The sequence below is a fragment of the Podarcis tiliguerta genome (assembly GCF_965153285.1).
Source record: "Podarcis tiliguerta genome assembly, chromosome: 4".
In the NCBI taxonomy this organism is placed as follows: Eukaryota; Metazoa; Chordata; class Lepidosauria; order Squamata; family Lacertidae; genus Podarcis; species Podarcis tiliguerta.
This window is the reverse complement of record NC_139537.1, coordinates 16217888-16241752: the sequence shown is the minus strand read 5'-3', so window position 1 is coordinate 16241752 and position 23865 is coordinate 16217888. Positions and strand designations below refer to the sequence as shown.

General features: G+C 45.5%; 1 protein-coding gene across 3 annotated transcripts in view; it reads right to left on the bottom strand.

The window, feature by feature from the left end:
* Positions 1–13698, bottom strand: part of HEPHL1 (hephaestin like 1) — a 39873-nt gene extending 26175 nt beyond the window's left edge. For 2 of the 3 annotated variants that reach the window (XM_083436154.1, XM_083436155.1), the window contains exons 1-5: positions 13388–13580; positions 7945–8189; positions 7067–7279; positions 3390–3569; positions 838–1092 (exon numbers count right to left, since the gene is read on the bottom strand). In XM_083436154.1, the coding sequence (XP_083292280.1) occupies positions 838–1092; positions 3390–3569; positions 7067–7279; positions 7945–8189; positions 13388–13557 (1063 nt within the window). In that variant the 5' untranslated portion in view covers positions 13558–13580. Of the gene's footprint in view, positions 1–837; positions 1093–3389; positions 3570–7066; positions 7280–7944; positions 8190–13387; positions 13581–13614 lie in introns of those variants that run through there. The other variant, XM_083436156.1, reaches the window with a different exon arrangement.
* Positions 13699–23865: the final 10167 nt, after the last annotated feature.

Below are 23865 nucleotides of genomic sequence, written 5' to 3'. Positions count from 1 at the left end.
GGGCCTGCTGTGGCTGCCTGATTATTATTGCTTATCATTTTGAGCACTTTTTAATTTAGATGCAGCCTATACAGCCCTGCAACAAACAGGGAAACCACAGGAAAACATTAGTCCCAATTGGCAGCCGCCAGAAGCAGCAGTTATTATCGGTGGAAGAGAGCCTGTTATTGCTATATGGCTTTTTTAAAAAAAAGTTTACACAATACATTTCTGGAATCATTTCAAGGTCGATGTACTGTGTAGAATGTCAACTTCTTAGCTTAGAAACCTTTGCTGATATGTCACCTTTTGAGCATTTTTTTTGTTTTGTTCCCATGTCCTACTGTAACTCATCCTGTACCCTCAGCCTATGCACACAGTACAACTGAAACAATCAGTTCTCTGCTTATTCATCCTTCCAGTTCCTTCCCCTTATTATTATTATTTTTGTTTCCTTGGTGTTGAATCTGTAAGATCCTTGGGGCAGAGACCTGTGCTCTGTTCTGTACAGCACTATCTACACCGATGCAGATACAGTGGTACCTTGGGTTACAGACGCTTCCGGTTACATACGCTTCAGGTTACAGACTCCGCTAACCCAGAAATAGTGCTTCAGGTTAAGAACTTTGCTTCAGGATGAAAACAGAAATCGTGCTCCAGCGGCGCGGCGGCAGCAGGAGGCCCCATTAGCTAAAGTGGTGCTTCAGGTTAAGAACAGTTTCAGGTTAAGAACGGACCTACAGAATGAATTAAGTACTTAACCCAAGGTACCACTGTATATAAAATATTACTAGCAGTAGTAGTTGTTCTGGCCCAACTGCAATGTCTATTGACCTTTCTCGAATGGTGCATAGATACCTTGTATGTGATGATCGACTTGACAGGTCAAAAGCCACTTCCCAGCATTCTCTGCCATCATTTCTGCTGTCACAAAAGTGGCCGGAAAGAGGCTGATGACATCCATCCTGTGGCCTCTGCTAAGCAAAGTGTGGCCGAAGAACTGTGCAGAGTGAACATCGATCTCGGTCCCCATCCCAAACAAATGCCAGGACACCAATTCACCAGCGCACATCTCCAGGCCAGGGAGGTTTCCAAAAACATACCCGTTAATTGCTGGAAAGATATAACACAATATAAGAAAAGATAATCCATGAGTTACAGGGATAGGAATGACAGGGACATTCATTTTAAAATAGCTAATGTGTGCCACATTTAAGATTTTCCTTCTTGTTCTCTATTTCACTAACGTAACGGAAGCAAAATGGCTTCAAATGAAGTCATCATCACCCTTCTCTCCTTTGTTTAAAGATAAAGAGTGGCTGGGGAAACCCAGCCAGATGGGCGGGGTATAAATTTAAAATTATTATTATTATTATTATTATTATTATTATTATTATTATTATTATATGAAATTGAAAGGTTAAAGAGACAGAAGAAGAGAATAAGAAAAAGAAAGAAAAGAAAACCAAGGGGACGTGAGATAAAAGGAAGAACAACAGAGAAGGGAAAAGTTGGGCACTTAGAAGAGGTCCCCATGCTTCAAGATGGGGTTAGAGATGGCTTCTGGGGTCTAGACACTGACAGCTGTGGGCCAGGAGTAGATGTCTGAGGTCAGCACAGAGTTATGAGTCCAGAAGTCAGCGCCAAAGAGCAAGATTGCCTCAGAGGTGGTGGACTCTCCTTCATTAAAGGTTTTAAAAGTAGAAGCTGAATGGCCACTCTCATGGGGTTGCTGTAGTAGTGACTTTCTTGCATTGCCAGGGGGTTGTACTAGATGATCTTTGAGGTCCCTTCCAATTCTATGAATGGAATTCAACATTGCACTAAGTGGGGTGTTCAGGTGGAGAATCAGTTCAAGAAGGACACTGACAAACTGGAACGTGTCCAGAGGAGGGCAACCAAAATGGTCAAAGGCCTGGAAACGATGCCTTATGAGGAACGGCTAAGGGAGCTGGGCATGTTTAGCCTGGAGAAGAGGAGGTTAAGGGGTGATATGATAGCCATGTTCAAATATATAAAAGGATGTCACATAGAGGAGGGAGAAAGGTTGTTTTCTGCTGCTCCAGAGAAGCGGACACGGAGCAATGGATCCAAACTACAAGAAAGAAGATTCCACCTAAACATTAGGAAGAACTTCCTGACAGTAAGAGCTGTTCGACAGTGGAATTTGCTGCCAAGGAGTGTGGTGGAGTCTCCTTCTTTGGAGGTCTTTAAACAGAGGCTTGACAACCATATGTCAGGAGTGCTCTGATGGTGTTTCCTGCTTGGCAGGGGGTTGGACTCGATGGCCCTTGTGGTCTCTTCCAACTCTATGATTCTATGAGATCTGCTCATGCAGCAAGACTTTCCCACCTTTTCTCCCTCTGCTGCACCTTTTCCTGTGCAACAGAAAGTCCTGTTGTACAAGTGGACCACCTCATTCCATGCATTCAACAACTTAGTTGCATCCCACCCTACGATTCTAAAGACAGGACATGCTGAAAGGCAGGAGGCAGCATTTAGGAACAAGCCGGCTGTCAGAACCCAAGAATACAGGAAGACACCAGAGCTCAGGGACAACCTTGCTGCTCAAGCAAGGCGCAGCTGGAACAGGAAGACCTTCAAACTCCTTCCTGCCCAGGGGAATCCTATGGACAGCCTGCCTGATGGGGTCAGTCCAGGGGCTGAGGCTGCTAAACTGCTCAGATTGATGCTGCAACTTGCAGTTCAGGGTTTCACCACAAGGAGAAGCTGCGCACAAACCCAGAGGCCCTCCATTCAAGTCCTAGGGACTCATGGCGAAAGGCAGGGGTCAGCAAACTTTTTCAGCAGGGGGCCGGTCCACTGTCCCTCAGACCTTGTGGGGGGCCGGACTATATTTTGGAAGGGGAAAAAAATAATGAACAAACTCCTCTGCCCCACAAATAGCCCAGAGATGCATTTTAAATAAAAGGACACATTCTACTCATGTAAAAACACCAGGTAGACGCCACAAATAGAGATGCATTTTAAATAAAAGGACATTCTACTCATGTAAAAACACACTAATTCCCAGACTGTCCGTGGGCCAGATTTAGAAGGCGATTGGGCCGGATCCAGCCCCTGGGCCTTAGTTTGCCTACCCATGATGAAAGGCATTTCACAATGGGTTGCTTGCCTAACCTCTGCTTTTTTCCCCGTAAGAGCTGCTGAGGTGACTCAAAGCTGAGGAACCTGCCTCAGGATTGAACTGAAGGCACCTAATCCGGCTTGGCCTGTGTTTCAAGCTGTGGGTAGTAGACAAAAGAGGAGGCATTAATATCCTGACACAGCCCCAGACTATTTCCTCTCACAAGGAAAGGAAGAGGAGCAGCAGCAATTAGAAACTGCAACCAAATCTGGCAGCAATTGCAAAACAAGCTTTGCTCTTCCTGTCCTGCAGCACAGCTCACCGTGCATCTTATTGCTCAGTTGGAAATCTTCGTCCTCTTTATCCACAGTGCTGGGTTCCAAGCAGAAGGTATTTATATTTTCATCCAGGTACCAGCTGAGATTTTCATCTACAATGCTGAACATCAGAGCGAAGCTCTTTGCGGCATTGGCCGCTGGCGCTGAAGCATCATCTAATGTTCCTAAGAAAGCAAACATGTAAAAGTTTTTGTTTTTTTTACTGTTTTATTAAATTTGCTTAGTAACATATTATTATATATATTCTATAACACAAAGAATACAAAACAAAATTCATTCATACTACAATTCGTAACTACATAACATTAATATATATGGTTTCTGAAAAAAGGCTTACATAACAAAATCAATTCAAAATACCATCCGGTTTACTTTTTTTTCCCTCCCCCCCCCCACTCCAGCCCCCACCCTGGTCAGGCCTTCGTTCTTCATATCTTTATCCATGTACACAGTCTGTTCATTTGAGCTTGTATGTTAGGGTTGGCTTCCCCTCTTTCTATCCAGTTCCTGAAAATGCCCATTTATTTGTGATTCTTTGGCATTTATTTTCCCATCTATCCTCTGCCACTATCTGTACGTATTCAAAAACATAATCATTCCATTTTTCTATATTCCATTTGGACTTTTCTTTCCATCCCAAAGCAATAACTGCCTTTCCAGCTAGAATCATAATCTTGTACAACTCAGGCTTATTAAAAGTTTGTTTTTTTGTAAACCCTTCAAGTTAATTTATTTGGAGCCACTTCACATGTTCTAAAAACTCTTTCCTTGAAATCAATCCCGAGTAGGAAATCAGTGTGCAGACTCAAGGCCTAGGTACATATTATGTACGTAAATGATGTTGTTAGCAATTGCACAGGGGGACTCTTTAAACTTACAGACCAAGAACATGGGACAGGCCTGACTCGTGAGCAGCACACCAGTACATGGGGAAGGGCCAGGGCCGGCCCATCCATGAAGTAAGGTGAGGTGATGCCTCAGGTAGCAGAATCTACAGGGGCAGCAAACCCACCTCCAAGGAATGCATCACCTGCTGCTGTATTTACACTCCAGATTACTTTTTGGAAAAGCTCTATGCTGCTTTCAGCATTTATAGATTCATAGAATTGTACAGTTGGAAGGGATCCCGCAAAGGTCATCCAGTCATCCTGCAGTGCTGGCATCACAGCTAAAGAACTACATCCAGAATGCGGCAGCTAGACTGGTGACTGGGAGTGACCGCCGAGACCACATAACACTGGTCCTGAAAGACCTACATTGGCTCCCAGTACATTTCCAAACACAATTCAAAGTGTTGGTGCTGACCTTTAAAGCCCTATATGGCCTCGGCTCAGTATACCTGAAGGAGCGTCTCCACCCCTATTGTTCTGCCCAGACAATGAGGTCCAGCACCAAGGGCCTTCTGGTGGTTCCCTCACTGCGAGAAGTGAGGTTATAGGGAACCAGGCGGAGGGCCTCCTTGGTAGTGGCACCCACCCTGTGGAACGCCCTCCCATAAGATGTCAAGGAAATAAACAACTATCACTTTTAGAAGACATCTGAAGGCAGCCCGGTATTGGGAAATTTTCCAATGTCTAATGTTTTGCCATTTTTTATGTGCTGTAGGCCACCCAGAGTAGTTGGGGAAACCCAGCAAGATGGGCGGGGTATAAATAATAAAACTGTTGTTGTTGTTGTTGTTGTTGTTGTTGTTACTATTATAGAATCCCTGACAGGTGGTCATCCAACCTCTGTTTAAAAGAGTCCACCACCTTCCAAAGCAGTCCATTCCCCTGTTGAACAGCTCTTACTGCCAGAAAGTTCTTCCTGATGTTTAGTCAGAATCTCCTTTTCTTGTAGTTTGAATCCATTCTACTTTCTGGAGCAGCAGAAAACAGCCCTCCATATATTTGAAGATGTCTGCCCTATCGGCTCTCAGTCTTCTCTTCCCCAGGCTGAACATACCCAACTCCTATCAACATCATTTGCAATAATTGCACTTGTGTGTATCTGCTATAGACAGAACCAACTAATGGGATGGATGGGAATGCATTGCTCTCCTGCCTTCCCAGCACCAGACTTCATTGCAGCTCCCCAAGAGGGACAAGGCAGTGGGGAGCTTGGCATGGTGTGGGTGCGGCGGCAGAGTCAATGTGATGTTCCTGCTGCTGCTCCCACACTGCCTAACAGTGGCGTAGCGTGGGTTGTCAGCACCCGGGGCAAGGCAAGTAATTTGCACCCCCTAACCCGTGGATTTGCGCCCCCTAACCCTAACCTCCAGATGTTGCGCCCGGTGCGGCCGGCAACTCCCCACGCTACGCCACTGCTGCCTAACTCCCTGCTGCTTTTCCCCTTTCCTCTTCTTCTCAGTAAGCAGCAGTGAAGCATGGCATTTGGAAGGCAGGAGCTGGCTGCAGTTGCCATGAAAAATCACATTAATAATAATAATAATAATAATAATAATAATAATAATAATAATTTATTTATATCCCGCCCTCCCCAGCCGAAGCCGGGCTCAGAGCGGCTAACAACAGTAAAAGTAAGCACAGCATTCTAAAATCAATTCAGAATCAAATTAATGGCAACCATTGGGCTAGAGTTCTGTGTGGATTACCAAAGGAGGGGGGGTCAGGCTGTGCCTTGGCCAAAGGCCTGGTGGAACAGCTCTGTCTTGCAGGCCCTGCGGAAAGATGTCAAGTCCCGCAGGGCCCTAGTCTCTTGTGACAGAGCGTTCCACCAGATCGGGGCCACAGCCGAAAAAGCCCTGGCTCTGGTTGAGGCCAGCCTAAACTCCCTGTGGCCTGGGACCTCCAAGATGTTTTTGTTTGAAGACTGTAAAGTCCTCCATGGGACACACCAGGAGAGGCGGTCCCATAGGTACGAGAGTCCTAGGCCGTATAGGGCTTTAAAGGTTAAAGGTAAAGGGACCCCTGACCATTAGGTCCAGTTGTGACCGACTCTGGGGTTGCAGCGCTCATCTCACTTTATTGGCTGAGGGAGCCAGCGTTTGTCCACTTAAACCTGATCCTGTACTCCACCGGGAGTCAGTGCAGCTGGTATAGCACTGTGTGAATGTGATCCCGTGGCGAGGACCCCGTAAGGAATCTCGCCGTGGCATTCTGCACCCGCTGGAGTTTCTGGGTCAGTCTCAAGGGCAGCCCCACGTAGCGTGAGTTACAATAATCAAGTCTGGAGGTGACTGTCGCGTGGATCACAGTGGCTAGGTCAGGGCAAGAGAGGTAAGGAGCCAACTGCTTAGCTTGGCAGAGATGAAAAAATGCCGTTAAAGTACAGGAGCACAGCAGGTAAAAGAGATATGAATTCTGAGGGGTCAGTTAAAAAATATCTTCAAGTTGGCAGGTCAAAAACTTGCTGGAAGAGAAAACTCTTTGTAAGGCTGCAATTCAGGCTTTCTGAGAATACTCTCTCCTTTCCCCCACTCCCCAGCTATCAATGGGACTTGATGGGAGGAAATGGTTCTTTTAGGTATCTTGGCCCAAAATTGTTTAGGGCTTTCAACATAATAACCAGCAGTGTGAATTGGACACCAGAAGTGGGCTAGGCTACTCAGAGGTCATGCAAAGGTACAACTGCTGAACGTATCAGAATTTGTGGATGCAGACCTGAATTTTTTAACCAAATCTTGCTGCCGCAGAGGCACTTGGCATGGCATGTTCCGTACCTTTTCGACAAACCACCAGCGGCCCAATTAACCCAGTGCTGATATCTTTTGGCGTGTCGATATGCGAATGGTAAATCCAAGTCAGGCACCGTGGATCTGCCGGTGTAGGTGAAAACTCATCTGTAACCAGCCATGTATATGTATAATTGGAACCAGGGAGAACAAAATCATCAGCCTTGCTTTTGCCACCTGTTCCATCTCGGTAGAGGGCTCCTGAGGAGGAACGTAAAAAAAAAAAAGATTGAAGTTCTTTGTGTGCCCTTTTAGACATCTTACACATGAGCATTTTAGTTTGTTCTCTCTCTCTCTCTCTCTCTCTCTCTCTCTCTCTCTCTCTCTCTGTTAAAGCTGCTTTGATCACTTTTGCAAAAAGAGAAAAGGTGGGAAAGCGGCTAAGTAAATATAGGGCAGCACTCAAGTAGGTTTTATTCAGAATAAACCCACTGAAATTAATGATGTGAGGTTAGGCACCATTGCCCTGCCCCACCACCTGATACTGGTATAAAAATATTTGGCTTTTGCACAGCCTACTGTACGAAGGCAAGAGTCACATTTATTACTCCACCCACTTTTACTTCTGGCCCCGCCCACCACTGACATGTGACACCCCACCCCCTCGAAGATTCCCTGTGAGGGGATGTGGTCCTCAGGCTAATGAAGTTTCCACACTGCTGGAGTAAATGAACTCTTGGTCTGACCCAGGAGGCCTCTCTTACATTCCTCTGCAGACAAATTGATGTGAGCCCAGATCTGAACTGAGGTCTCCTCTGTCAAGTTTCCAACATGCTACCTGAACCACTATACTGGCTCCCAGGAGTAATAGAGGAAAGAGATAGAATCTGAAACAGCAGAAGAGGAAAAGCAAATCTTTATTTTACCTTCAGAATCTTTCTCGTAGAAGACTCCGTGTGGATGTACAGAATAAGGCCGGGAAGCAAAGTTCTTCAAATGAATAATAAAAGTATCTCTTTCTTCGGCTCTCAGAACTGGACCTAGAAAACCCAGCCAAGATGGTTTGGGGATCTCCTGGGAGTACGTGTCGTCTGTGAATTGTTTGAAAATTGCTTTCTTGTAAACCCGACCTATCCTGTTGGGGCCTCTTCTCACATAGACAATTGCTTCTCTGCAGTAGAAAAGGGGGGGGGTGAGTTTAAGTTAATTTTCAATCCATGAATCATATGGAACAGATGAGGACGATGAGATTTGAAACACCAACACAAGCACTCCATGTGTGGGAACCAATCAACTTATGTAGGGGACAGGTAAACACTGAATGTCATTATGTGTCAGGCTGGTTGCCCAGGAACGTACAGTGGTACCTCTGGATGCGAACGGGATCCATTCCAGAGCCCCGTTCACATCCTGAAGTGAACGCAACCCGCGTCTGTGCGTCCGTGTGGGTCGCGATTCGCCGCTTCTGAACATGCGTGTGACGTTATTTTGAATGTCTGTGCATGTACGAGTGGCGAAACCCAGAAGTAACGCGCTCTGTTACTTCCAGGTCACCACAGAGCGCAACCTGAAAATATTCATCCCGAAGCTTCTTCAACCCAAGGTACGACTGTACAAAGACAAGGGAATGTTTCTTACTGTCTGCTTTTTATTCAGTATTTACAGAGAGAGGCTATAGAACCCAGGCTCTTGGATAATGGTGTTGTCCCGAGTGAATCTCCACCCATCGTCTCTCCCACTTCCTCATTCATCAACCTCATTGTCTCTCCTATGGGTGCTGCTACATGCCCTCTGTCTTTGAGCTCTTTGCTCTTCTACTTTCAAGGCTCGCCAGGTTCTGGGAGAGGGGTGTGTGTCTGGAATGCTTTCTAAAGACACTGTGTCCATCAGCTGTTGCCCCCCTGTTGCTTCCTCCTCCTCCTCCTCCTCTCCTATTATTTCCCAACTTTCCTCCTCATCTCCCTCTGAGCTGTGACCTCCCTGTTGTAAATCTAAACTGTCTTTATCTTCCTCCTCCCTGGAAGGGTCAAGCTGGGGAGGCGGTCGCCACCATTCCTCCTCTGCCCAGTTCCTGATATCATGATACCATTTCACTAATAATAATACAGTCATACCTCATGTTACGTCCGCTTCATGTTACGTTCTTTCAGGTTACGTCCCGTGGTGACCCAGAAGTCCTGGAAACGGCTACTTCTGGGTTTCGACGCTCGCGCATGCGCAGATGTGCAAAATGACATCACATGCATGCGCAGAAGCGGCAAATCACAACCTGTATGTGTGCAGACGTGTCGCTGCAGGTTGCGTTCTTTTCATGTTGCGAGCGGGCCTCCGGAATGGATCCCATTTGCAACCAGAGGTAAAGGTAAAGGTAAAGGGACCCCTGACCATTAGGTCCAGTCGTGACCGACTCTAGGGTTGCGGTTCTCATCTCGCTTTACTGGCTGAGGGAGCCGGCGTACAGCTTCCGGGTCATGTGGCCAGCATGACTAAGCCACTTCTGGCGAACCAGAGCAGCGCACGGAAACGCCGTTTACCTTCCCGCCAGAGTGGTACCTATTTATCTACTTGCACTTTGACGTGCTTTTGAACTGCTAGGTTGGCAGGAGCAGGGACCGAGCAGCAGGAACTCACCCCGTCGTGGGGATTCGAACCGCCGACCCTCTCATCGGCAAGTCCTAGGCTCTGTGGTTTAACCCACAGCGCCACCCGCGTCCCAACCAGAGGTGCCACTGTAATAATAAATTACCATTTTACACCTCTACTTCAACTAAACATTAATAAGCAACACAGAGAAGAGATGTGAAATGCTGGCAACATTGAGTTAGGTCTTGAGAGTGAATATTTGGAGCTGTTCCCCCCATTTTGTGATGACTTTTCCTTCATTGTCCCATAATGTAAACTAGATCTTGTGAAGCAGAAGCCATCTCTTCTTTGTCTTCTCAGCCCCCACACACCTGGCAAGCATCAATATGTACCTTGACCTTTGCATGGCACATGCATTTCTTTTGCAACTCCCGGCCCTACAGGGCTGTAACCATACATAGGATGTAGGAAACAAACACTAGCTAATGGAGCGGAAAAAGAGGCCATTATGAATTAGTTCACAATTCAATTGCAGAGGCGACTTTGCTGGGAATTTTGACTTCAGTAGCTTAGCTTGCTTAATTAAGGGCCTCTCAATACATCCTTTTTATTGCACATTCACAATGATTTGTGCTCATGATTCTGCCAAGACACAATCCTACTTTCAACACTGTGCCTGAAAAGGTTTTGGGGCAGCCATACTGCTTCATTTCCTTTAACTTCCTGCTGTAATCTTGTAACTTTTTGTTCTGCAAATTGCCCTCTGAATAGCAATTATGTTGTAGCATAAGGGGAAGCGTCACACAACAGCTAATAAAGCAGAAAACCCCGCCCACCTCTAATACACTGTCATTGTGCCAACAATTAGGGTAGCCATACCTTGGATTAAGTACTTAATTAAGTACTTAGTTTTCCCCCTGACCGTTTGTCCTCTCACAGATTTGGTTACTCAACATAACCCTTGGCTGGAGCATGACCGAGGACGCAGATGTAATCAAGTATCGGGGAACATTTTAGGGAAACACCTGCTAACACGTGTACAGTGGTACCTCGGGTTAAGTACTTAATTCGTTCCGGAGGTCTGTACTTAACCTGAAACTGTTCTTAACCTGAAGCACCACTTTAGCTAATGGGGTCTCCGGCTGCTGCCGCACCGCCGGAGCACAATTTCTGTTCTCATCCTGAAGCAAAGTTCTGAACCTGAGATACTATTTCTGGGTTAGCGGAGTCTGTAACCTGAAGCGTATGTAACCTGAAGCATATGTAACCCGAGGTACCACTGTATTTCAAAAAGTGAAAATCTGGACACAAAAGTTGTTCAGCTTTTTTTTTTTTTGGCAAAGTTGTTTAGCTATTTTTGCAAAATCTGAAGAAACAACAGCACATGAAGTTTCTAAGCTATTTTAAAGGAAATTCGCCAAAATCTACACTTCCGACATGGGTTGCCATATGTCTGGATTTTCACGGACATTCCAGTGATTTCTGCCTGGACACTGTTTTCGACAGCTGAATCCTGGCTATGTCCGGGAAATTCCGGACATATGGCAACCCTAAACATGTTGCAGAATCCAACTGCAATAAACCACTAATCTGGAAGGGACCGTGAGTAGACTTGTCAGGTCTACATTTGATCTGGGGAATGTCTGCAAAGGACTGGTCAGTGCTTTGGAATTCTAAGAATTTGCTACGTCCAGCACTGCAAACCCTATTGGTCATGAAAAACCAGAAGCAAACACTATGCAACAACATTTTAACATGCAACAATGAGTTAAAATAAACTTAGAAATTCAACTTCTGAAGCCTTTTGAAGAAAAAAAAGAACTGAAAATTTAGGGCAGATCCATATATTATTATTGCAGAAAAGCTTCTACCATCATGTATACAAATTGTTCTGTTTATCCATCTCAAACCATTCAGATGAGGCCACATTTCATCAGTGTTATAAAACCTGTGCCTCACAATGATTGTGTCTACAAGGTTACTTGCAAACACACAAGCCTATGTAGAAGTCATTATTTCTCCACAAAGTTTGAAGGCCACAGCAGACTCTGAAAACATCGAAAACATCAGATGCTTGGCAATCAATAAGCGTTTCATAAAGCGTCCATCTCCTTTATGCATTGATAATAGGAGCTTTTCTTTTTTTCCTGTGCAAGCATATACATGCTTACTGACTCACAAGCAAGTCCCATTGACTTTCATGTAGCAAACCAGAAGAGCGTCTGTAGAATGCCAGCATTGGGTGCTTCTAGACTTTAATTCATGTTGCACAACTAAAGTTGACTTGGTGCTCTTGGGCAACAACCGCCCCCAAGCCCAAATCTGACTTTCTGTGATAAGGAAAGTGATGGGGGAAAGGCACTGGGGAGAGTGGGGTGGTGCTTGCTTGTCAAAATAAATGCTTTAAAAGCTCGTATCATCTCAGCTCCCTAACATTCTGCAAACAAATTAGGATAAATGATCAGTACATAGGTTGTCTGGTAGTGACCTTAATCTCTCAAAAATGGTTCTCTTTCTGTCCCAGAGATTTATGCCTACATGGAGAATTCTGAAGAATTGTGAATCGCCACGCAAGTGCCCCCTTCTGTCTGCTTACACCAGTGGTGTCCAAACTTTTTTCAAAGAGGGTCAGATTTGATGAAGTGAAGGGCGGTGAGGGCCGACCAAAGTTGCTGAGCTTTTTTTAATGATTGAAGTTATTGAGGGTTTTTTTAGGATTGAGGTAGTTGAGGGTTTTTTAGGATTTTACCCCAGGAAATAAACTAATAAACTATCACAGGGGCTGGATTAAACCAACCGGCGTGCCGGATTAGCCCCCCGAAACGGATTTTGGACATGCCTGGCCTACACCAAAGACCCTTCTCAGAAATCTATATTTGGGGTGTGAATGTGTGTGGGGATCAGCAGGGCCACAGTTCAAGGGCCAGTTCAACACATTAGCAGCTTGAAACGCAGCAAAGTCAACCCCCACTTCCGCTGTGTTTCATGTCAGACCAGAGAGGGGCCAGAGATGTCTTCACATTACCTGATTTCTTTCCCCACGTCAAACTCCAACTCACTGATGTTGTCTGCGCATGTGCTATCATGTGCGCATGCGCAGCCACTGCCTAAAATTTCCGCGCCACAGTTTGATTTTGGCTTCTGTCTTCAAATCAAATGGAAGCTGGTTTGAAGAAAAGCGCAGCCGTTGTGAGGACCGAAGCTCCCGGCCGAAAATAGTCTGAAAAGCACCAGCCTGAGTTCATTGGGACTTACTTCTTAGTAAGCGTGCTTAGATTGCAATCTTTACTCCTCCCGATACAAGTACGATAGCTCAACCATAAATACATAATCATCTTGGGGCGTTTAAGTCAAATGCAGTTGAATGGCAGTTGCACTGTGGTACTGAAGCTTAGGAAAGTTTGCATTATTACAAAAGGACCGCGGCACAGGTCTTAACTCCCCTCCAAATCCCTTGGGATTTAATTTAATTTAATTGCTAAGTGTGCAGACCTGTAGCAGTGCGCCTTAAATGCCCATTGCAAATGTGAAACGATAGGCAGCCTAAAAAAACTCCTCGCATTGCCGTTTTAACCAGCCTATGCTGCTTTCCGGTGCATTTTAAGGTCGCTTCAAAAACGTGTTTCATTGCCCAGACATCCTTCTTTGGAGGAAACAAACAAACAAGCAAACAACTTGGAAAGCACTGAGCCCAATATGCATCTTGTGGGCAAGTGTGAATTAACTACTTTAAAAGCAACAGCAGAAACCTAGAAGACGCCAGCAGGGACTCCTGCTTTGACTTACTCATCCTCTGTGAGATTTTGTCCTGTGATCAGATTCTCGCCGCTCGGTGCATAGTCCCAGTTCTCCTCCACAATTCCAAGGTAGTACGTCCTGGTAGCCGCTTCTGCTAAAAACAAATGCCAGAAGATTAGGCTGGTTAGAATGCAGGCAGCTCGCTTCATGAAAGACATTTGTGTGTTTTTGTGTGTGTGTGCAACTCAAGCAGGAGGCAGCCAAAGTGCGCTCACCTCAGCCCTGCCCACTCACATTCCAACTAGTCAGCCAGGAGGCAATGGACAAAGCCGTGCCCCTCCCAGGCAGCAATTTGGGGCTGATGAGGGCACAGGCCAGAAAACCTGAGCCAGCTGGCCGAAAAAGGGCCTGTGGTGTGGGGTTGCCATGGCGACGAGCCTCTTGCCAGGCTTTGAAGGCCCGCGTGTGTGGAACTGTGACTTAGTGTTGTTTGTCCCTCGAGCTAAATGAAGAGAGCGCTTTATTTGTAAATTTGGGCGATTCCCCCCCCCCCAGCCGTCCGTACTGTATGAAAAGGACGGTGCAAAAGTGTTACAATGGGGACTTTTTTTCTTCTTCGACTCCTATGTCTGTCTGCAGGGTGGTACACTGACATGCTCTGACAAGCCTCTCCTTGCTCTGTTTTCCACTGTGATCCTGAACTGAACAAAACAGTGCTTGGCTTAGTGTTAATTGGCGAAACTTAGCTTATTTCATGAATTTGTGAGTTTATGGCAAATCTTCCCCTCTCCCAAACTCATATTGTGCTGTGACAGACTGCATATAAATTGACGTTCTCGATGGGCCATTGGTCTGATCCCGCAGGCTCATATTACATCCTGATGTTCTTAATGTGATTTCATACATGGAAGCAAACATGGAAGTTCATTCACACATAACTGCTCCTCGATGCACGCATCGGTATATCTTCCAGAGGGGTGCCAATGCAAATCTCTTGCAGCAAAAGCAGCAAATAATATCACGGCACTTCATAAAGAGAAACAGGTTTATTGTGAGGTAAGCCATGGGTAACCAGTCATGTGCTTTCCAGGCATTGTGGGACTCTGCTTCCCATCAGCCCTAGCCAGCATGGCCAATGGTCGGGGTTGATGGGAGCTGTAGTCCAATCAGTTGGCTACTCTTGAACTAGGCAGTCTGACCCAGTTGTATTAGGCCAGACTTCATGGACCTTGTGTCTTCCAGATGTTGTTGGACTATATGCGCTGCCTGGGGCTGATGGGAGTTGTAGTCTAGCAACATCTGCATAAAGTAGTCATTGCAACTAGTTGCTGTTAATCAGTCGGTTGGATAGCTCGGTCGGTTAGAGCGTGGTGCTGATAACACCAAGGTTGCGTTTCAGCCAGCTGCATATTCCTACATTGCAGAGGGTTGGACTAGTCAGGCATGTCCAATTCCCAAGAGACTGCGATCCACTCCCACTATAAAAAAAAAAAATGGCAGTGATCTGCCCATTGGATTGACCAAAGTTATTAACAACAACAACCCAGGGTTTCCCGCCTAAATTAACTTACGTGGACCAGAGTAAAAACTATATACAGTGGTACCTCGGGTTACAGACGCTTCAGGTTACAGACTCCACTAACCCAGAAAGGGTTAAGAACTTTGCTTCTGGATAAGAACAGAAATTGCATGGCAGCGGGAGGCCCCATTAGCTAAAGTGGTACCTCAGGTTAAGAACAGTTTCAGGTTAAGAACAGACCTGCAGAACGAATTAAGTTCTTCACCTGAAATACCACTGTACACAATACACCTGGTGGCCAGGGTGAGAACTTCAGTACATAACAAAAGTTGATCAGCTTTTTGGGGGGAAGACCCAAAGTTGTTCAGCTTTTTTGGGGGGGGACATGATCAATCAGGAACATACGATCAACCAGGATCAACCAGGGTTGCCCACAATCAGCCGGTAGATTGTGATCGACCAGTTGGACATGCCTGGACTAGATTATCCTCAGTGTCCCTTCCAACTCTGCGATTCTATGATTGCCTTCATGCATGAGTCTGTATGTACGTTTCAAGTATTTTACCTATTTATTCCATTTTTATCCTACCCTTCCAAAAAGAACCTCAAGGCAGCATGCATTACTAGAGTAGGCTTGTATGCAACAATCTAGCAAAGGTAAAGGTACCCCTGACCGTTAGGTCCAGTCACGGACGACTCTCGGGTTGCGGCGCTCATCTCGCTCTACAGGCTGAGGAGCCGCCGTTTGTCCGCAGACAGCTTTTCCGGGTCATGTGGCCAGCATGACGAAAACGCTTCTGGCGAACCAGAGCAGCGCACGGAAACGCCGCTTACCTTCCCACCGGAGTGGTACCTATTTATCTACTTGCGCTAGCATGCTTTCAAACTGCTAGGTTGGCAGGAGCAGGGACTGAGCAACGGGAGCAAACCCCATCGCAGGGATTCAAACCGCTGACCTTTCGATCGGCAAGCCCAAGCGGCACAGTGGTTTAACACACAGCAGCACCTGCGTCCCATATGCAACAATCTACTCTAATATAAATTATACTACATGATGTATGTATAATAATTTCATTTGACTCCAGCGAAGGTCACCTATCAAATAATTTGCTGGTGGTGAAAATGAATACTAATACGATCTCCTACCTCACATTATACTCTTTGTGAGTGGCATCAGTGCTATGCTAGCAAAAAACCTCCTGCTAATTCAGCCCGTTTCCCCAGTCTTATATTTTCTTTTCCCTAATTGGTACTTAGTGCCTCACAAGGCCTTTGCATATATTCATTAATGTCAATTATCCAGAGGCAAAACTCAAATAATGCTTATTGCAGCACTCCAGGCAGGTATCAGCACATTTGGGAGAACTCCAAATGTGTTGGCCAAGGGAGCTGTACGCTGGCTCCCTCGGCCAATAAAGCGAGATGAGTGCCACAACCCCAGAGTCAGCCACGACTGGACCTCATGGTCAGGAGTCCCTTTAATTGTAATTTCTGGTAAGGTTTTTATTAAAGTTTTTCATAATACTATAAGATATAGAAAACAAATGTAAATAAAAAACCAAAAATACAAATAGAGTAAGTAGAATAGTAACCATAATTGTAAATAATATCTTCAAATTAAATGAATTCCAGTTGTCAAATAGCAACACCAATTCCTTTAGCCAAGTTTATTTATAGGCAAGTACCAGACTAAGTAATTTTCCACCAAGGGGAGAAAAAAACCCCACACAAGCTTGACTTCCTGAAAGTCATCTTCATAAGTTCCAGTGTTTTGGCTTACCTTGTTCCACTGAATGACTACAACTTTCCCCCACTCGTAGCTTGTTCAGTCAGGGCTAAACAAATGACTCTGAAGTCACAATGTACACTGTCTGGAGCAGCAGTGTGAAGTGGAAGAACTGGGGATGCTAAATTAAAGGCACTGCAGAACTACCATCCTGTGGAAGTTTGGAGTGAGAAAACAGGAGCAATTCTCTCATTAAAAACGAACACATTGTGGTTATTTGTTTATTTCATTTGTGAGTCCCTTGACTCCAAAACGGTCTCCAAGTGACATATCGGATAAAAAGGCATACAAATGAAAACAAACAAAAAATAAAATGAAATTAGGCTTCTTAGGCTGAGCGGATGCAAGTCAGCCTTTATCCGCCTTACACAATCGAGCCCAGCAGATGACCCGGTCACTGAGCATTCGTCCTGATTTGCTTATGTGGTGGTTAGATTATATCTGGTCTTTATTGAATCATAGAACCACAGATTTTGTTATATATATTGATCCGGATAGCATCTCTAAGCAGAGGGAGCAGGCTTCCACAGGGGTAAAAGATAAAGGTAAAAGACTCCTGGACGGTTTTGTCCAGTTAAAGGCGACTATGGGGTTGTAGTGCTCATCTCACTTTCAGGCCGAGGGAGCCGGTGTTTGTCCACAGACAGCTTTCTGGGTCATGTGGCCAGCATGACTAAACAGCTTCTGGAACAACAGAACACCGTGACAGAAACGAGAGTGCATGGAAATGTCGTTTACCTTCTCGCCACAGTGGTACCTATTTATCTACTTGCACTGACATGCTTTCGAACTGCTAGGTTGGCAGGAGCTGGGACAGAGTAACGGGAGCTCACCCCATCGCAGAGATTCGAACCGCTGATCTTCTGATCACACAAACCCAAGAGGCTCAGTGGTTTAGACCACAATGCCATGCGTGTATCCCTAGCTGGTCATGAAATCACATAAAAAAAACAAAGTGTGTGATTCCTTGGCTGGTGGGGCTACAATACATACTCGCTTATTTGTGGGGGGACGGGACACCTTCCAATCAGCTGTTCAGAAGTGGGAGCAAAGGGTTGCATTCAGTCTTACTCTTCCCTGTTCTTACACACACTCATACCCCACAGCTGAACTGTGCTTGTCATTGCTTTCTGAGCAAATAAGTCATCAGAAAACTACATATAAAAATGGGAATGAGCTAACCTGCACGTACAAACTCATTTTCTAATCCTATTACATTTTGTTGACTCTGCTAGAGTTAAGGCTCCCTCTGATGGACAGAAATGGCCTCAGCTGTCACTTGCTAGTGGTTTCCAAACTGTGCTTGAGCAAAGAGAGCTTTCTAACGATTGCACTTAAAAGGTGCAGGGAAGGACTTAGGGAAATGAGGTACGTAATGGGGCTTCAAGGATGCTTTAAATCCTATTTCTTGTTCTTGAGGCATCTTTAGGTACAAACACTCTTCTGGGGAACTTAATGCAAGATCAGTGGCTTTGCTACCTGTTTCTTTAGCTGCCTCCTTGTGCACAATGTCCTCTGGTATCCTGGTAGCTAGCTGCCGGCTGTTCATACATTTGTCCATCGAGAGCAGTATTGTCAGCTCGGGTGGGCAGCAATTATCCAGGTTCTCAGGCTTCCTCATCGCTTTCCCATCAGTCTTTCTAAGCTCTTATACCTGATGCTGAAGATTTTGGCTGAGCCATGCTGACTGGCCCTGCACTATATATGATGTCAGGTGTGGGGCAAGTAAAGTGTGGGGCAGGTAAAGCCAGGCTTGACCAAGCACCCAACAACCACCTGGCTGCTGAGCATTTGGGAAGCACAGGACTATTCACTACACTTTGACAGGCGTCAACCACCTGATGTTGTTATGATCCACTGGTGGGTATTCTTCATGCCCACCTGCCTAAGTTAGCTCATTGGGGGTGGGAGAGTTAAAGATCTGGTGTCAGGATCCGGGGACTCGGCTCCCCACTGCCCCCCCCCCCAGGCCGTAGATAAGCAGGACAAAGCGAAAAGAGTCCGTTACCATTTAAAGAGTCTTTAATGATCACAGCAAAAGAACAAAGCATCCATTATCGGTAATTGAAGGTGTTCCCAATTAAGGATTCTACCCACTTCCCCCCTAGTCACTTCCGTCTTGCAACCTGATCACATAACCACCTTGCTTTTTGTGTAGCCACCTTATCTGCTCTAGCTATCTGCTCTTGGACTGATAGGCTGGACACTTTCTCATGAGATTCTGTTAGCTCTTTCTCTTCCTGTTCTTCTTCACTTTGCTGCTCACATACTAGTTCTTCCCAGCTTTTGTCATCAGAACTATGCCCCTCTGCAAACCACTGTTCCAAATCTATACTGCTTCTTCTGCTTCTGGGCAGCTTCAGGATCCTGGTCAGGAGCAGGGGGAGGGCAAGGTGTGACGTTAACATATGAGAGTGCTGGAGGTGAAATAGTTAAACAGGTTACCCAATCAGAACCCGGGGGGTGGAGTCGGAGGGACTATAAGACCAGCTCTGGGAGGGGCAAAGGGAGGAGTTTGTTGGGAGTTGGGTGGTTGGTTGGAGTGGGAGTGAATTGGGATAGAGTCTGTGGGTAGGTTGGGTGAGTGTAGTGAAATAAGCTGAGTCAGGAACGGTTAGGAGCCAGGAAGACAAGTATATATCTGAGAGGTGGTTTAGTGAGTGGGAGCAGGTAGGTCTGGATAGGCACACCATGATTGTAATTGACCGATACCGTTTATGAAACCACACGCTTGTTAAACTGCAATAAATAAACAGAAGTTTATGTTCCAATTTAACCCTGACTGGACTCCGTATTGTACCAGGTAGGGCCTGGGTGGTGGCAGCAAGAAATAAAGTGGTGGCACAGGGATCAATAGATGGTGAAACGTCCGGGGGCCCTGTGTGATCGCCACACGAGGCTCCCACCATTCCTCATCTGAGTAGTACTCCTCAGCCTGGTCTCTGAGATCTGGCCTGCTGAGCCAAAAAGGACCCCACACCCGGGTTAGAGCAGCAAGAACCAGGTTCAAACTCTAATTCAGCCATGGTGGTCATTGGATTGTGTTGGGCTACTCACTTTCTCTCTCCTTAATCTACCTCAAAGGGTTCTGGTGAGGATACAAGCATGGGGAAGAGCCATGAGTATGGCCCAAGGCTTATTTGATGAAGGAAACAACTACTAATCTGCAATAAATAAATCCAGCTCAGACTTAAGGATATTTAAACCTAATTAACACCAATGTACCTGTGCACATTGTGTGGTGTAGTGGTTAAGAGCGGTAGTCTCGTAATCTGGGGAACCGGGTTCACGTCTCCGCTCCTCCACATGCAGCTGCTGTGTGACCTTGGGCCAGTCACACTTCTCTGAAGTCTCTCAGCCCCACTCACCTCACAGAGTGTTTGTTGTGGGGGAGGAAGGGAAAGGAGAATGTTAGCCACTTTGAGACTCCTTAGGGTAATGATAAAGCGGGATATCAAATCCAAACTCTTCTTCTTCTTCTTCTTCTTCTTCTTCTTCTTCTTCTTCTTCTTCTTCTTCTTCTTCTTCACATCTAACTCCAAACTGGTTCCTAGCCAGTACACCATGCATTGGTGGGTTTGGGAGAAGCAATTTGATGTGATGCAACTTTTTAATAATAACAGCACATTAATGGCTGTTAATATTGGACGTGCACGAACCTGTTCTTTTTAAGTGCCCGGCAACCTCAACAAGATTAGCATAATGGTTAATGGTCTCTCTCCAATCTTATCAAGCCCTTTCATTAAAGGATTCTGAGACACTTCGTACCTCTAGTAATTATACCATTCTTGCGAGTTGGTTTAACAAACACAAACCAGTCAATCGGCTCTCCCTAAAGATGGGACAGTAACAGGTTATTACCCTTAACTTTGCTAAGGATGCACAGAAAGGAAGGGTAGAATTTGACAAAGAAGATGACCCTTGTTGTCCTTTCCAACACTATAATTCTATGACACTAAGTGTTTTGTATATATGGTGTGTATGGCTGATAGACAAAGAATCAGAAGTATTTCCTTTTCCTTTTCTTCTTTTTCCTTTATTTTATCTCCTTCAGTTTTTATGTTTTAAAAATGCTTGCCACTTGATGTTAACTTTTGCATATTCTTTGTTTTTCAAGCTTTTAAAAAAAAAATTCTGAAAAAGAAGGAAATCAGGCTCTAAATATAGATAATGGTATATTGTCTCGCCATTTCTGCATATTCCATAAGTTTTTGTATCCATTCTTCCCTTGCTGAGACTTCGTTTTCTTTCCATTTCTGGGCAAGTAGCATTCTTGCCGCTGTGGTCGCATACATGAGTAGGTTTCTATACAATTTAGGTACAGTGGTACCTCAGGTTAAGAACTTAATTTGTTCCGGAGCTCCGTTCTTAACCTGAAACTGTTCTTAACCTGAGGTACCACTTTAGCTAATGGGGCCTCCTGCTGCTGCTGTTGCACGATTTCTGTTCTCATCCTGAAGCAAAGTTCTTAACCCGAGGTACTATTTCTGGGTTAGCAGAGTCTGTAACCTGAAGCCTATGTAACCTGAAGCCTATGTAACCTGAAGCGTATGTAACCTGAAGCATATGTAATATGAAGCATCTGTAACTTGAGGTACCACTATAGTTCTGTCCCTTTTTTCCCAAGAGAAAGAGAGAGTTTGAGTTTCACACAGTGTCTGCTTGGCCACTGGGAAAACAGGCCAGACAACTGGCCTGATTCCGCAGGCTGCTCTTATGTTCAATGGTTTGTCTCAGCATAAAAGGTAAAGGTAAAGGTACCCCTGCCTGTACGGGCCAGTCGTGTCCGACTCTAGGGTTGTGCGCCCATCTCACTTAAGAGGCCGGGGGCCAGCGCTGTCCGCAGACACTTCTGGGTCACGTGGCCAGCGTGACGAAGCTGCTCTGGCGAGCCAGCACCAGCGCAGCACACGGAAACGTCGTTTACCTTCCCACTATAAAGCGGTACCTATTGATCTACTTGCACTTAGGGGTGCTTTCGAACTGCTAGGTGGGCAGGAGCTGGGACCGAAAGATGGGAGCTCACCCCGCCGCGGGGATTCGAACCGCCGACCATGCGATCGGCAAGCATTAGGCACTGAGGTTTTACCCACAGCGCCACCCGCGTCCCTTGTCTCAGCATAAGGTATCTTCTAATGTTCCTAAGCACTTTGCCATCAGTATTTTTTTTTAGCTTTCCCCCTGCACTATATCCGTGACCGACTTTGCAACAGGTAACAAAATCCATGGCTTTAGAGGCATCCGTTTTACTTTGTTCGATTTTGCGACGGCGTCTATTGCAGGTAGCCAAGAGAAGCAGACAGCTGCCTGCTCTGATCTCATGAATGCTGGTAAAGGTCTGTAATTGCACAGTTAATTGTTACTGGCAAAAGCCGAACATAGCGATTAAGACTGGGAGGTATAGCTATTTGGAATTTGTAAACAGTAAAAACAATCATAAGATATCTGGCTCTCTGGGACTCAGGAGGAGGGCATTGCACAGACCTGAATAGGCCTCCAGATGTCAAAACAGAACTTTGTGCTCCCACTGGCCCTGTAACGAAAACAAGACAGTGATTAGACTCGTTAAGCACTATGCCTTCTGTACTTACCCCAATCCAAGATTTGAGTTCGTCTATAAAATAATTAGGGACACGGGTGGCGCTGTGGGTTAAACCACAGAGCCTAGGGCTTGCTGATCAGATGGTTGGAGGTTCAAATCCCCGCGATGGGGTGAGCTCCCGTTGCTCGGTCCCTGCTCCTGCCAACCTAGCAGTGTGAAAGCACATCAAAGTGCAAGTAGATAAATAGGTGCCGCTCCGGCAGGAAGGTAAACGGCGTTTCCGTGCGCTGCTCTGGTTCGCCAGAAGCGGCTTAGTCATGCTGGCCACATGACCCGGAAGCTGTTCGCCGGCTCCTTCGGCCAATAAAGCGAGATGAGCACCGCAACCCCAGAGTCATCCGCGACTGGACCTAATGGTCAGGGGTCCCCTTACCTTTATAAAATAAATAATACTGCCACACCTTTAAGTTTGTTTATTGTATCATTCATATTTACTGTACATTTTGAATTTAATCTATTATATTATTTGCAGGTATAAGAGGTCAGCCTGCTGGATAAATACCCTCCAACTTTTATCCAATGAAAATAGGGGCGTACCATTCCACAATGATAATTTTACTATTTATAACCCGCACATCTTACTGGGTTGCCCCAGCCACTCTGGGTGGCTTCCAGCATATATAAAAACATAATAAAACATTAAACAACTTCCCTATACAGGATTGCTTTCAGACGGCTCGGGCGTCGGATAACTCCATACCCTCCAACATTTCTCCAATGAAAATAGGGACGTCCTAAGGAAAAGCGGGACATTCTGGGATCAAATCAGAGACCAGGATGGCTTCTCTAAATCAGGGACGTCCCTGGAATATAGGGGCACTGGGAGGGTCTGATGGTGCCCTGAGTCCCTTACAGCTGTTGGGGTTCTGTAACCAGCAAGGGCTAAACAGCTGGGTATCAAACAAAAAATAAGGCTGTTGGGGTGGCAGATTATGTCTGCAGAAATCAAAACCCAATGGCACAGAGAGAAATGTGAGTGACAGAGGCAATATCACCATTTCTGAAGCAGAGGTACTTCTTCTGTTCTGAGGCAGGGATAATAAGAGAGGGAGGAATGCACATCTGCTCTCAACCTATGTGCATTCAAGAGAGCTTGTGAAATATTTTCTGTCTGCATGTAACAGCTGTGTGCATAGGCTTATATTTATATGATCTTTGACTCTACTGCAAACAGTAGAGTCCCTGATTACACATAGAAGTCTGTGACCTTACAGCTTAGATGTATGTGTACACACACACACACACACACACACATACACACAGTCTGGTCTACATTGTTTTTAATTCCCAAATGTGTCAACTGCCTTGAGACAGCGGTTTAGAAGCTGATTAATAAATCAATGGAAATGATCATAACAATAAAAAGCAGCACAGTTGTGCCTGTTTACATTCCCTTTCCCATGATTTGAGCTGTGCAACAACAAGAGAGCTTGTTGTTTTTAAACGAAAGACAAATGCACAGAAGTAAGGCAGTGTTGATCAATATAACCAGGAGCCATTGATCAGTGGAACAGAGCAATGCTTTCATTGCCTTAAAAATCAATCACGCACGGTGACACACGCAAACATAAACACAGAGTACCGGATATCTCGCAGCCAAATTTTAGGGTATTTTTTTT